The 15,582-nt window shown below is 41.6% G+C and overlaps 1 protein-coding gene across 1 annotated transcript in view; it reads right to left on the reverse strand.

Moving 5' to 3' along the window:
- The window catches only part of LOC141258157 (gamma-aminobutyric acid receptor subunit rho-2-like), a 94,303-nt gene extending 79,631 nt beyond the window's left edge, over window positions 1-14,672 (reverse strand). Inside the window, exons 1-2 of the mRNA XM_073673167.1 lie at window positions 14,427-14,672; window positions 9,838-9,944 (exon numbers count right to left, since the gene is read on the reverse strand). Coding sequence (XP_073529268.1) covers window positions 9,838-9,944; window positions 14,427-14,617 — 298 coding nt within the window. The 5' untranslated portion in view covers window positions 14,618-14,672. The remainder of the gene's footprint in view (window positions 1-9,837; window positions 9,945-14,426) is intronic.
- Window positions 14,673-15,582: the final 910 nt, after the last annotated feature.

The raw sequence follows: 15,582 nt of genomic DNA on the forward strand, positions 1-15,582 counted from the left end.
GGATCGAGAGGCAATCAGCACCCATACTGCTCAGGAACCAGTACCAGGCTCTCACGCAGGAGAACCACGAAGAAATACAGCAAAATAAGATTTTGCCCACAATGAATAACCTTGTAAGCCCTCAGAATCCTCCTGGATTGAGAAAGAAAAATGTTGTGAAGAAAAAACGGAGAGTGGTGGTCATGGGGGATTCCCTGTTGAGAGAGGTACAGAGGTAGCTATCTGCAGACCAGACATAACCTCAAGAGAAAGTACTGTCTTCCAGGTGCAAAAATTAAAGATGTGTCTGACAGGATATCAAGACTCTTCAGACCTACAGATCACTACCCATTCCTGCTAATGCATGTGGGGACAAATGACACCGCAAGAAAGGACCTGGAAAACATCTGCAGTGACTTTGAAAACTTATGCAAGAAAGTGAAAGAATTGGAAGCGCAGGTGGTCTTCTCATCCATCCTCCCAGTGGATGGCCATGGAACAATGAGGTGGAATAAGATTCTACAGGTGAACAACTGGCTACGTCGATGGTGCCGTCAACAGGATTTGGATTTCTGGATCACGGAATGAATTACCTATACGATGGACTACTTGCTAGAGATGGGGTGCACCTTACGAAGACTGGAAAATGTGTATTTGGAAGTCGCCTTGCTACACTCATCAGAAGAGCTTTAAACAAGAACAATGTGGGAAGGGAAGCAAAAGGCCAGAAAAAGCCATACAGCTGACAAATACTATTGAGATCTCTGCTATTGGAAGTGGAAAGAAAGAACAAAGACAAAAAAATCTAAATAATAAAAATATGGGAGGAAGAGAAACCAATCGCAAACTAAAATGTTTTTATACAAATGCACAAAGCATGGGCAACAAACAAGGAGAATTGGAACTACTAACGCAGGAAAAGGAATATGATGTCATTGGAATCACTGAAACTTGGTTGGACGATACACATGATTGGGATAAAAGGCTAAAAGGATACAACTTATTTGCAAGAAACAGACTTGATAAACGAGGAGGAGGTGTCGCTTTGTATGTTAGAAAAGCGTATATCTGCACAGAGATTGAAGCTTAAGAGACTGGGAGTTCTGTGGAAACTGTTTGGGTAAGAATACAAGGAGAGAACAAAGGAAAGGACACCATTGTAGGCATTTACTACAGGCCACCTGGGCAAACTGAAGATATGGATGAACTCTTTATGTTTCAAATGACCAAGTTCCCAAAAAAATATGACGTAGTGGTCATGGGAGATTTCAACTATCCACACATTTGTTGGGAATCTCTCTCAAGTAAAACTAACAGGTTAAGCAAATTCTTATCCTCTCTTGCTGACAACTTTATCTTCCAAAAGGTAGGGGAAAACAAGGGGATCTGCTTTGGATCAAATCCTTATAAACAGGGAGGAAATGGTTGAGGAGGTAAAAGTGGCTGGGACCCTAGGAGGCAGCGATCATGCTATTATAGAATTTTGGATAACTAGAGGAGGAAGACATGTGAAGACTCAAACTTCAAGGTTAGATTTCAGAAAGGCACATTTTAAGTGACTCAGAAAGAGAATAGGAGGGATCCAATGGCTGGATGTCCTTAAGGACAAAAATGTCCAGGAAGGATGGGAAATTTTTAAAAATGAGATTCTCAAAGCACAATCGTTATCAATCCCGAAAAGTAGGAAGAATGGGAAGCATTTAAGGAAACCAGGATGGATTAACACAGAACTTAAACACATGCTAAAAAGAAAGAAAGCAATGTTAATCAAATGGAAAGAGGGAGGCATATCTAAAGAATATTATAATGCAGTCTGCAGAACCTGTAGGGCACGTATCAGGTTAGCTAAAGCTGACAATGAATTAAGGCTTACAAGAGATGTCAAAAGCAATAAAAAAGGATTTTCGGGGTATGTCACAAGTAAAAGAAAAGTCAAAGATGCTATAGGATTTTTACAGGATGAAAATGGTGAAATGGTAAGAAAGGATGTTGAGAAGGCCGAACTTTTTAATTCCTATTTTGCATCAGTTTTCTCTCAGAAAGAAAATGTAACATCAACTGATCTTCACTGTCCTATTAAAGGAATAGAAGAATCCAGGTTATCTGTAAACAGAAAGATTGTGAGGGAATATTTAGCTAACTTAAATGAGTTCAAGTCTCCAGGTCCAGATGAATTACTCCCCAGAGTACTGAAGGAGATCGTAGAAGAAATTTTAGAACCACTCTCCATAATCTTTGAAAATCCTTGGAGAACAGGAGAAGTCCCAGAAGACTGGAGAAGAGCAAATGTTGTTCCTATCTTCAAAAAGGGGAGAAGGTGGACCCAGGGAACTATAGGTCGGTGAGTCTGACTTCTATACCAGGAAAGATCTTTGAACAAATTATTAAACAACATGTATGTAAGTACCTGGATAAGAATGACGTGATTAACCAGAGTCAGCATGGGTTTGTAACTAACAAGTCATGTCAGACTAACTTAATTTCCTTCTATGACAGAATCACTGACTGGGTGGATTAGGGAAATGCTGTAGATATAGTATATCTTGACTTCAGCAAAGCATTTGACAAAGTATCTCACACCATCCTTATTGAAAAAATGACCAAGTATGGAATGGACAAGGCAACTGTTAGGTGGATTCATAACTGGCTTAGTGATAGGACTCAAAGAGTGGTCGTAAATGGCTTCACATCCAGTTGGATGAATGTCTCAAGTGGGGTACCACAAGGCTCTGTCCTGGGACCTGTATTTTTCAACATCTTTATCAATGATTTAGATGAAGGAATTGAGGGTAAACTGATGAAATTTGCTGATGACACAAAGCTAGGAGGGATAGCTAACACTAGAGAAGAGAGAGAGAGGCTTCAAAATGACCTAAATAAACTGGAGCAGTGGGCAGCAACTAACAGAATGGTTCTTAACAGGGAAACATGCAAAGTACTGCATCTGGGCAATAAAAATGAAAAAAGGCATATACAGAATGGGAGGAATAGAGCTAAGCAACAGTACATGTGAAAAAGACTTAGGTATACTAATAGATCATAGACTGAACATGAGTCAACAGTGTGATGAAGCAGCAAAAAAGGCAAATACAATTCTGGGATGTATTAACAGAAGCATACAGTCTAGATCACGTGAAGTCATTATCGCACTTTACTCCTCTTTGGTCAGACCTCATCTGGAATACTGTGTCCAGTTTTGGGCACCACATTTTAAAAAAGACATTGACAAACTGGAGTAAGTTCAGAGAAGAGCGACCAGAATGGTGACCGGTCTGCAAACCATGTCCTATGAGGAACGGTTACAGGATTTGGGAATGTTTAGCTTGCAAAAAAGATGACTGAGAGGAGACTTAATAGCTGTCTACAAATATCTCAAGGGCTGTCACATTGTAGAAGGATCATCTTTATTCTCATTTGCACAAGGAAAGACTAGAAGCAATGGGATGAAACTGAATGGGAGAAGACACAGTTAGATATTAGAAAAAACTTTTTGACAGTTAGGGTGATCAATGAGTGGAACAGGCTGCCACGAGAGGTGGTGAGTTCTCCTTCAATGGACGTCTTCAAACAGAGGCTGGACAGACATCTGTCTGAGATGATTTAGTGAATCCTGCTTTGAGCAGGTGGTTGGACCAGATGACCCAGGAGGTCCCTTCCAACTCTACCATTCTATGATTCTATGATTCTATAATCATATGCCGGGAATGGGGCGGACTCATCTCCTGAGCCAGCTTGATACATCCACTCCCAACCAACCCCCTTTACATATATAGCGCTTGACATTATTGGATTATAGAGACTAGACACATGACACAGGATAAGAAGCCAAACTAAAAACTCTATTTGCAGACTCCTGTTTTGGGGTGTTTGCGCCTCATCAGTGCAAAGCAGGAGAACTGATTTGGTTGAGTGAGAGGCCTTTGAAAGGGGTTTAAAAGGTAAAGTTTCTCTCTGTGGAGATTGTCAAGTCAGTATAGGAGACTTAACTGAAGTCTAATGCTAATTAGGGAACTTAGGGGCACCCTGAGCATGGTTAAGAGGCTCAGAGCACTATTCCATCCACTAGTTTTATATGTCTTGGCCTCACTCAGAAGTGATTGCCTGGGCTGAGCAATGTCTGCAAAGAAAGCTCAGGCAAGCCAGTGCTGTCAATCACTGGCGAGGACATGTGAAACCAGTGGTTGTGCGATCACAGTTGAACCAAGCACCCTAATTAGCGTATCTAATTAAACTTCAGTTTCCACCGAATGGCAGCTGTGATTAGAACAGTAAAAGTGAAATTTTTATTGTTGCTATATCTCCTACAAGGCTATATGCTTAGTTTATACTGTCAGTTTGGGCTTACAGACTTCATTAAGAGCAGTTTTTAGCCACTTGGTCAATTACCCATAACTCATTGAATATAGTCATGGAAAGAAGTTAAATATTATTATCTTTCATATATTGTATTAATTTTATTTTTTTCCTTTAAATATTTTTGATTAATTTCTTTTACTAAACTTTAAGATTATTAAAAAAACAAATGTCCTACTCTCGGATCAAAATCAAACAGGAGGACAAAAAATAACCTTGGAGGGATGTACAATCAATTATTATCCAGATGAGTAGAACCCCATATACATATTCCTCTCTATTAGGCTATAAAACTTAACTTTTATTCTTATATTCTATTAAAATGCATAGAGGGTATTAAAATGTTGTCCCTAATCTTCCTAAATCATTTTGTCAGGGAAATATCAATGTCAGGAAAATTTTCTTCCATATTTGCCTGACACAGATGTTCACCCCCAGGGTGATCGGAAAGCTGGACCCTCAGGTTGGTGGGCAAGTGGGTCTGCGGCTTGTCGGATCAGAAGGAAGGGTGGGCCAGGAGATGGTCTTAAAGGGGCGATCTGTAAATCACCCCTTACGCCACCTCAAAGAGGGGGATATGTCAGGGAAATATTAATGTCAGGAAAATGTTCTTCCATATTTGCCTGACATAGATGTTCACCCCCCTCCCTTATCCCCCTTTTGCTCAGCACAAAAGCCCCAATTAACACACACCTGAGAAATAGCTTACACAAACAAATGCCAGCCAAGGAGTGTTATAACTTTGTTAGGAAGCAAGCTCTTGTCCCTGGCACACTCAAATGGGTAATTACTGGCAGGATAGCACTAATTTGCTTGTAACTGGGAAAGTTGCTTTCCCTAGCTTAACAAAGAAATCTCCAGACAATTCGACTATGAAACGAAATATGAAATATTGTAAGTTCCATGTGTCTGACAATAACGGGATGTAACATACCTGGTGGCGGGCTTGCATGGTGCACCATCTCTCACTATGCAAGATCGCAAACCTGATCTCCATTCCAGTCTGCTAGCCTGGCTTCTTTCCATGCTGTCTGTTTGTCTCTGTTCTGACTGCTTAGGGCAGCGGCCCAGTCACTTCCTGTTTCTTGTAGCTGCTGTCGGCACACCCCTAATGCGTCCTCAGCCTATTGCTGTCAGTCACTGGATATTTATTCCCAGACTGGCTCCTGTATCTCTTTCAGTAGCAGTTCCTGTCTGAACTGTCTCCTAGCCTGTTCGTCCCGCCTTCTAGGGGCTGCATACCTAGACCTGTTGTCTGTGTTTTCTTGCCTGTCTGTCCGCCTTCCTGGAGGCTGTATTTCCAGGCCAGTCTGAACATGCTCCTAGCCTGTTTGTTCCACCTTTTCTGGGGGCCGCATACCCAGACTCGCTCCTGTAGCTCGCTGCAGTGTCAGTTTCTGTCTGAACACTCTCCTAGCCTGTTACTTGTCTTTCTCTATGTCCGTACCTTCTCTTTTTCTGCAGAGTCTGAACCTGCACCTAACTCCTACTTGTTGTCGCTGTACTTCCGTTTGTGAGTTTAGAGTCCACTCGCTACTTCATTGCAAGTATCTTGCGTGTATCTGGTTCTGCCTTTCCCTTCCAGTCTGTTCCGTGTAAACAGAGCCCTGTCCCTTCTGCTCTGCCTTGCTCACCGCTCCGGTGGCTCTTGCCTGCTCTACCTTGCTCACCGCTCCGGCGGTTCCTGCCTGCTCTGCCTTGCTCACCGCTCCGGCGGCTCTTGCCTGCTCTACCTTGCTCACCGCTCCGGCGGTTCTTGCCTGCTCTGCCTTGCTCACCGCTCCGGCGGTTTCTCTCTGCTCTGCCTTGCTCACCGCTCCGGCGGTTCCTGCCTGCTCTGCCTTGCTCACCGCTCCGGCGGTTCTCGCTCTGCTCTGCCTTTGCTCGCCGCTCTAGGCGGTTTTGCTCTGCTCTGCCTTTGCTCGCCGCTCCAGGCGGTTTTGCTCTGCTCTGCCTTTGCTCACCGCTCCAGGCGGTCTCGCCCTGCTCTGCTCTTGCTCACCGCCCCGACGGTCTCGCCCTGCTCTGCTCTTGCTCACCGCTCCAGGCGGTCTCGCTCTGCTCTGCCTTTGTTCACCGCTCCAGGCGGCCTCGCTCTGCTCTGCCTTTGCTCACCGCTCCAGGCGGCCTCGCTCTGCTCTGCCTTTGCTCACCGCTCCAGGCGGTCTCGCTCTGCCTTTGCTCACCGCTCCAGGCGGTCTCACCCTGCCCTGCTCTTGCTCACCGCTCCGGCGGCCTCGCCCTGCTCTGCTCCTGTTCACCGCTCCGGTGGTCTCGCTCTGCTCTGCTTGTCTACCGCATCTGCGGTTCTGTCCCTGAGTCCCAGTCTGTACTGGACCTTATCCAGTCTGTGCTCCAACCTGCTAGTGCCTCCCTGTTAGCACTCCAGCCGTGCTTGCCAGTACCCCCTGCCTGCATACCAGTCGTGCTTACCAGTGCCCACCTGTCTGCATACCAGACGTGCCTGCCTATACCCACCAGTCAGTGTGCCAGCCTAACCTGCCTGTTCCTGTATTCTCCCGTGTGGGTCAAGAGCCGTGTCCGGGGTCTGACCTGGAGTAGCACCTGGTCCCTCTGCTTGGTTCCACCCTGGTGCATTGGCGTCGCTAGCCGTCGTGCGACCTTGGTCGGATCGGGTAGATACTTAGTTATGCCCCTCCAGGCACTCTCCGGTTCATGGTCCAGTGGGATCACTAAACACGCACACGCCAGTCAGTCCGGGCGTCTGCATAACATGGGACCCATATTTTTAGTGACCAAATCAGCCCAGGAATGTATGCTCAATTTTTCATAGGCGTAGGCCCTTCTGGAGAGTTGTATAGCAAAAACACCAGAATAGCAGACTGCAACTATGCGATGTGTTGTCTCTAACTGAAGATAAAATCATAAGGGAAAAAATGGTGTCGTTTGCAAGCTTCTGCGATCAACGAGCGATGAGTTATCGCAGAAGTTAGCGCTTTTAATAAAAATGTACAGGCTGGAGACCAGCCCACATGATGTCACCACAAGGGGCTTGTGGCCAGATCTCCCCTTAGGTATAAGAGAACTCATGGACAGTACAGACTCACTCATTGCCAGGGGAGTATAAGGATTATAAGAAACGGGTCCTGTTCGATAACAGCATAATGAAACTGGGGAGCCCCTCCTCCACCTATATTGAATCGTCTCTGCGATCGTATAGTGTAAGTTTTTCTTATTTTATCTTTTTTATTTTATGTAACTGCTTATGTATTTTTAATGCCTCCTTTGAAACATCCTTGTATATATTTTTTCTTAAACACTGCCTCCCTTTTGGATTAAATATAAAATTTATTAGTTCTGTTTCTTTTGTTCTGTAATTGTTCCCTTCCCCGAAGCCATACGCTACCAAAACGTAGGCGTCCGGCCAGGCCTGTATTATATTTCAAACTTGGCAGGTGGTGGCAGAGGATAATAATAATTGGGCTATCGTGAAGCTGACAGTGACCATACGGGGGCGTAAACACGGATTCCAGGCTTTGGAACCCAGAGGTGTGACGCCATACGCTCACTGGTCGCTTGCCGATATCCACGTAGCAAGCAGTCTGGATCGCGTGCTCGCGATTCCGGATGAAATACTGACAGTGTGACGGCATGGTGAGATATCGCGTGATCTCCCTTGTGTCGTCCCTGTGTGTTGGAATCCCTGACAGTTTTGTTTAAATAACCACTTATATATTGCTGTGATGGCAATGCACGGTGCCACCATTTATGGTAGAATAGGACAATAGTTATTATAGCACACTTTCCCCCAACATTTTTCACCGCAAAAGTGGTGTAATCAGGGGATGGGACTCTGGCATGCCTATTCTACCATAAATGGTGGCACCCTCTGGTGCCATCAGAACAATATATAAGTGGTTATTTAAACAAAATGATTTAGGAAAATTAGGGACAACATTTTAATACCCTCTATGCATTTTAATAGAATATAAGAATAAAAGTTAAGTTTTATAGCCTAATAGAGAAGGATATTTATATGGGTTTCCCCCCATCTGGATAATAAGTGGCCCTACTCTGGGACTTGACTGTGCTATCTTAAAGAGACCATCTCAGAAGCTTTAGGGTCATCTTACTAATTACTGTGTAGGAAAGTAAAAATCGAACTCAAACATATCTTCCAGGATTTACAGTGCATTAGTGCTGAGCCGGCTGTCAGTCAGTTCCGTGGTGTGATTACAGCCTGAAGCCTTTATGACTGAAAGCCCAACAACAACTGTTTGGTCGAACAATTGTTTGGCTGATCATTGTGGCCAACAGCTATCTTCCCAGAGATAGCATAAACAGGAGCGCTCAGCTGGCCAAGTGCTCAGGTGTTTTCAATGAGAGACCTGCTGCCAGACATTCCTGGTGGTGGCTTATCTCTTAAAGCACAAAAGGATTGACAATCTGAAATTGGACATGCCGGATCCTTTTCTACTCCAACATCATCTATCGGAGGGACAGTTAGGAGGCCCCCATACATATTAGGCTGCTGGTCGAACCCATTGATATTGGCGGGTTCTGCCGACATTTGTCTAATGCGTGTGGGGGCCAAAACTGCTATGACAAGCAGTTGGCATAACGGGCATTTATGATGTGATAGATGGAGCCCTAGCTACCTAGGTGTCGCAGCTGCTATTGACACCATATCCAAGGGGTTATCTCCTATCCCAGCCATTACAGTTGGGTGTTGCCGGTGATGGTATAATAGTATATTATTAGGGAATTAACAGCCTCCCACTCATCTATAACATGTTAGAGAAGTTTGTATTTTGTTCTTTGCAAGTTAGCATGCCTGATGTATGATCAGATACCAAACTGCTTAGATAGCATTAACACTCCCTGGAGATTAGTCTAGTCTATCACTGTTCTTGGTAATGCATATTGAGGGTGTGCCACTAGCACCTCTCCATGTAGCCCCCAGAAGAAGAAGGTAAATATCAGTTTGCAGCACTGAACCATGGCTTGTAATTATTATTATTTCTTTTCAATTAGTGGGTATTAACGGACTCTACAGTACTCTATATAACTTTGTAACTATCTTTATTTCAGTGACCATTATTTTTTTTGATAATTTTAGAAAGATACAGATGCTGACTCATAAAATAATGAAAATGCACAACAGAAATTCATACATTAAAGAGGTTGTCCACTACTTTTATATTGATGGTCTATCCTTAGGATATTCAATATCATTGAAGATTTTAAGATTCATTTGAAGATTCAAATCAATAGGAGGCAGATGTGCAGTACCCTGTGGCAGCCTCTACAAGTAGACGGAGCAGCTCGGCAAGCAAGTACTTCTGGCCGGCGGCGACTGATAACAGCTGATGAGTGGGGGTGCCGGGTGTCAGACCCCTCCCGATCAGACATTGATGACCTATCCTAAGAATAGGTCATCAATGTAAAAGTAGTGGACAACCTCTTTAATCAAACACATTACATATTGTAATAATTATTTTCTAATTATCTTTTTAATATTATTAAAAATCTATCAGAACCTACCTCCAAATGCTGGCCTCATAGTAAAATCATGCTCATCAACTCTGATCAGTTGATCATTTTTCTGTTTTCGAAGTTTGGTGAGATCTTGATTCTTTTTATATACATGGCTGAAAAATGAAAATGGAAACACATTCATACATTTGCAAAGATATTCTTACTTGTGTGAAACAAGTCATATCATCTTGGTGGCTTAGTGTACGGCTCTCTGCCTGTGCCTCTGCCTGTGCTCCTATGGTCATCAGATGAGGCAGCTCAATTTTATCTTTCTGGTATACTGTGTGTACTGTACGCGATCTTAAAGATAGTCCTGTCCTTATCCTATATTGTGATTTAGAGCAGCTGTTTTATCTTTTATTTGTAAGGACTTGTTTACTTGTTTTATTTTTTTCTCATTTTTGGATGAAATTTTGGAGCTGTGGAACCAATAACTGCTTTTTTTTCATAGAATTATGGTCTCATGCTTTCAAATTACAATGGTAGCCCCTGAATGAGTTAATATTGTAATTTGATGGACCATTGTAATATCCATTTGAAAAAAAAAAGAGGAAAGACACATACAAAAGATTGGTTGCACTTTCTAAATTTTAACAATGTAAATCTGTATTATACAGAAAAAAACAAAAGCATGGAAAAAAAAAATTAAAAAATACATAAATTGTGCCATAACCTGTTTTCTAGGCTAAAATTTGGCACTGGGAAACAACCCATATGACCAGCATGATAAACAATAGAAAAATAAAATGAAATACAGTACAGACCAAAAGTATGGACACACCTTTTCATTTAAAGATTTTTCTGTATTTTCATGCCTATGAAAATTGTACATTCACACTGAAGGCATCAAAACTATGAATTAACACATGTGGAATTATATGCTTAACAAAAAAAGTGTGAAACAACTGAAAATATGTCTTATATTCTAGGTTCTTCAAAGTAGCCACCTTTTGCTTTGATGACTGTTTTGCACACTCTTGGCATTCTCTTGATGAGCTTCAAGAGGTAGTCACCGGAAATGGTCTTCACTTCACAGGTGTGCCCTGTCAGGTTTAATAAGTGGGATTTCTTGCCTTATAAATGGGGTTGGGACCATCAGTTGTGTTGTGCAGAAGTCTGGCGGATACACAGATGATAGTCCTACTGAATAAACTGTTAGAATTTGTATTATGGCAAGAAAAAAGCAGCTAAGTAAAGAAAAATGAGTGGCCATCATTACTTTAAGAAATGAAGGTCAGTCAGTCCGAAAAATTGGGCAAACTTTGAATGTGTCGCCAAGTGCAGTTGCAAAAACCATCAAGCGCTACAAAGAAACTGGCTCACATGAGGACTGCCCCAGGAAAGGAAGACCAAGAGTCACCTCTGCTTCTGAGGATAAGATTATCCGAGTCACCAGCCTCAGAAATCACAGGTTAACAGCAGCTCAGATTAGAGACCAGGTCAATGCCACACAGAGTTCTAGCAGCAGACACATCTCTTCAACAACTGTTAAGAGGAGACTTTGTTCAGCAGGCCTTCATGGTAAAATAGCTGCTAGGAAACCACTGCGTTGGACAGTCAACAAGCAGAAGAGACTTGTTTGGGCTAAAGAACACAAGGAATGGACATTAGACCAGTGGAAATCTGTGCTTTGGTCTGATGAGTCCAAATTTGAGATCTTTGGTTCCAACCACCGTGTCTTTGTGCGACGCAGAAAAGGTGAACGGATGGACTCTACGTACCTGGTTCCCACCGTGAAGCATGGAGGAGGTGTGATGGTGTGGGGGTGCTTTGCTGGTGACACTGTTGGGGATTTATTCAAAATTGAAGGCATACTGAACCAGCATGGCTACCACAGCATCTTGCAGCGGCATGCTATTCCATCCGGTTTGCGTTTAGTTGGACCATCATTTATTTTTCAACAGGACAATGACCCCAAACACACCTCCAGGCTGTATAAGGGCAATTTGACCAAGAAGGAGAGTGATGGGGTGCTACGCCAGATGACCTGGCCTCCACAGTCACAAGACCTGAACCCAATCGAGATGGTTTGGGGTGAGCTGGACCGCAGAGTGAAGGCAAAAGGGCCAACAAGTGCTAAGCATCTCTGGGAACTCTTTCAAGATTGTTAGAAGACCATTTCCGGTGACGATCTCTTGAAGCTCATCAAGAGAATGCCAAGAGTGTGCAAAGCAGTCATCAAAGCAAAAGGTGGCTACTTTGAAGAACCTAGAATACAAGATATATTTTCAGTTGTTTCACACTTTTTTGTTAAGTATATAATTCCACATGTGTTAATTCATAGTTTTGATGCCTTCAGTGTGAATGTACAATTTTCATAGTCATGAAAATACAGAAAAATCTTTAAATGAGAAGGTGTGTCCAAACTTTTGGTCTGTACTGTACATATAAAAAGACGCTGCCTCTAGAATGATGTCAAATAGTATTCAATAATGAAAATGGTACAACACACAGGTTCAAATAATAATACATAAATAATGCAGTAGAGTATAAAAGAGGTAAGCAGTGACAGTGTGCAATAAAATGCCATGTGCAGTCACCCAGTGAATAGGTTTATAGGAAAAGCATCATGTGGCAATGAGGACCCCATGCGTATCGCCACAGGAGGAAGCTTCATTATGAGTATTCTTCTGATATTGCATTATTTATGTATTATTATCTGTACCTTTGTGGTGGAGGTCTCTTCATTATTGAAAAGTACCTGACATCATTTTAGGGCTAGTGTCTATTTAGCGTATATTTATTTCAGATATTCATGATATTTTTATTTCGCAATTGGTTATCATGCAGCTCATACGGGTTATATCACAGTGCCAGATTTTGGCCTAAGAAAACGGTTCTGGCACAATGTGCGCATTTTTAATTGTTTTTGTTTTGTCTATGCTTTTGTATTTGCTATATAACAAAGATTTTAATTGGTAAAATCTAGGAAGTAACCAATCTTTTTTAGCTATTATTCCTCGTTTTTTAATTGCTTATGTTTTACATGTATTTTGCTCAGCACTTCATTAATATACAGGTGGTGCCCACTCCATTTGGGATATCTCGGTCCTTGTAACGTCAATTCTAAACATTCTGCTTAGTTTGGGTTTTTTTCACTAACAATTTAAACATTTTATAAATGACAATAATTTTTAAGCAGGACTTACAACTTATCTCTTGCTTGCACAATACATAAAGCCTATATTTTAGAGTCTCAGTGCTTACACCATGTTAGTTAATCTGCAGAGAATTATAAACTTGGCTTGCTACAAGGCATTAGGGAAGCTTTAAATTATTCCTAGATGTTGCTATTAATGAACTTTCAAACTGTAACAAATCCCTATGTCAGACGTCAGGCTAAGTATAACATCATGGTCGGAGATGCGCACATGAGCATCCTTAGGGAAGAAAATGCAAATGTTTCTTTTTGAGGCTAATATATTGCATAATCCATTTGTGCTTCTGTAGATCAGGGACATTTTTTATATCATGACATAACCACAGGGCACATGGAGACCCCTAACAGATTGTAGGAATGGTTTAAAAGATTTAGTTTCTGATGTAACCCTGAGTACACCGAGCTGGATAACATTTCAAGATTATATCATCCTACCATCAATAAAGGAAAATATATACTACAGTATGTGATAATGAAGTTATTGAAAGCTTATGTATGGCTACAATGTTCATTTTTAGAGAACATCTTAGTATTTTCCAGTTAAATACAAGATAAATTAAATTATGAACTTCATGCAATAATCCAGATTTGTGGTATTATGGAATCATTATACCGATGTCTGCCTGACAATCTATCAAGCTGTGTTCTACGCTTCTCAAGATGTCCATAGACGTCCTATAGAATTATTAAACCTAAAAATCACAACTGGTTTCCATGGTCTTCTAACAAACCCAAGATCCGTCCATTAATATTTTGCATTCTAAAACTAACGTATACACTGTTATCCTTCACCCGCACACTTTTCCATGCACGGCACTGTAAGGTCATACGTCCAAATCAGTTTATTTTAGGCAACAGCAATGAGTTATGACATGGCAACATTATTAACATTACAGTTCATAAATTAATAAGATCATATAAAGTTCTTAAAATAACACTTTGCCAATTGTCCGGCTTTCTGATCCTAGATGATGACGCAGTAGTGAATTTCTTTTTACCTGCCATAATGACCCCCTTGTCTAAACCAAAAAAGAGTAATATATATACATAAAAGTCCTTATATGACATACAAATTAACTAAGTAGCTCAAAATATATCACACTAGGATCAGAATATTAAAGTTCCTATTTCTGTGATTTTATATATATATATATATATATATATATATATATATATATATATATATATAAGTGTATGTATGATTCACCATGCACCATGCATTGTATGTACAAATATTCTTTCCAAGGTTCTGTTCAAGTAAGAAACACAAATCAATCTGCATTCTGTGTCCCTAAATTACATAATACAATAGGTTTCCCTGCAGTCCTATGTTAAACCATCAGTAAAATTACTGTAAGCAAAGATTACGGATGTGAAGGCACAGATGTAGAACAATCTCCCAGATGACATTATGTCCAGTTCTCCGGATGCTTACCCTATTTGTTTTTGCACATCCATCTGATTTGTCCATCTTCTCCTCCTATGCTTCCTGCTTTCTGTGAGGAGGATGAGGCAGAAGATAAGCAGAAGGAGTTTAAATGAATGAGGCATCTTCAGAATAGTGAATAGAAAATGATCTGCACTGTAGTTTCTCCCAGCAGTGGCAGTGCCTACTGGTGCACACATTGAGTCAGCTGTTGGTCCCAGCAAACATACTGGCAGGGCAGATCAGTGTGCAGGCTGCGCTTCGGGTTCCTACAAAGTGCTGCTGAGATCACAGGCTATCCTTACATGAATGATAGGCACTGGCCATTTCTGAGGGTCAGAAGAAGTTGGCTGTGCTTTACTACATATCCCCTGGGGTCCTAGAACAGAGATTTCACTAAACCGTTACATAATAGGCATGTGGTTCACAATGCAATTATGGGCACACTGGATGATTCATCAGAGCACTAATCTGGGTTAGATTTTCATAAACCGCAGAATCTTTCCAAACATTTTAAAATGCAGTTTTAAGATTTAGATTTGGTCGTTTTAGCTAATAATGCAGATTTAAGTATCGCATAATCTAAAGCTTTACAAAGACGTATCCAAAGAGAAACCGTACAGCCATTATAGAGATAGAAGCCAGACAGTCAAATCAGTTTTACATTTTTATAATGGCAGCATATTCCAAAAAGTACTAAAACTAGAATTTAGTTTTCTTCTGTTTTTAAAGGATTTACCATGAATACTGATGTGTACTGCTAAATTACTTATTTCTGTAACCACTTAGCAACACAGCATTGAAAGTTATTTAATTTTTCAAATCACTTTATTAAGGGATTTTGTTTCAGTCCTGTAAAAAGTGTACATCTAAGTGGCCTCCAAACCACTGCTTACTCCTTAGTCTACTTGTCTGGCTTTTCTGCACTCCAATAGTATGCACAGGGAGTACGAACTATGGCAGTGGAGGGGGAGGCACCTTGGGAGTGTCCATGCTCCCCTCCAAGGTGTTAAGGGAAAGTTTCCTCCTCTCATCACTTATTGCTGTGTGTCCTGCATAACCTCTACTATATCTTGCATCTCCTGCAAAGTGTCACGATCAGTATCTCCTCCAGCATGGGTGTTCCCAGCGCTAGTGAGATTAGACATTGGTACTGTGCTGGATA

This window comes from Phyllobates terribilis, unplaced genomic scaffold (assembly GCF_046119375.1).
Source record: "Phyllobates terribilis strain yellow unplaced genomic scaffold, ASM4611937v1 Scaffold_3__8_contigs__length_932513732, whole genome shotgun sequence".
Taxonomy (NCBI): domain Eukaryota; kingdom Metazoa; phylum Chordata; class Amphibia; order Anura; family Dendrobatidae; genus Phyllobates; species Phyllobates terribilis.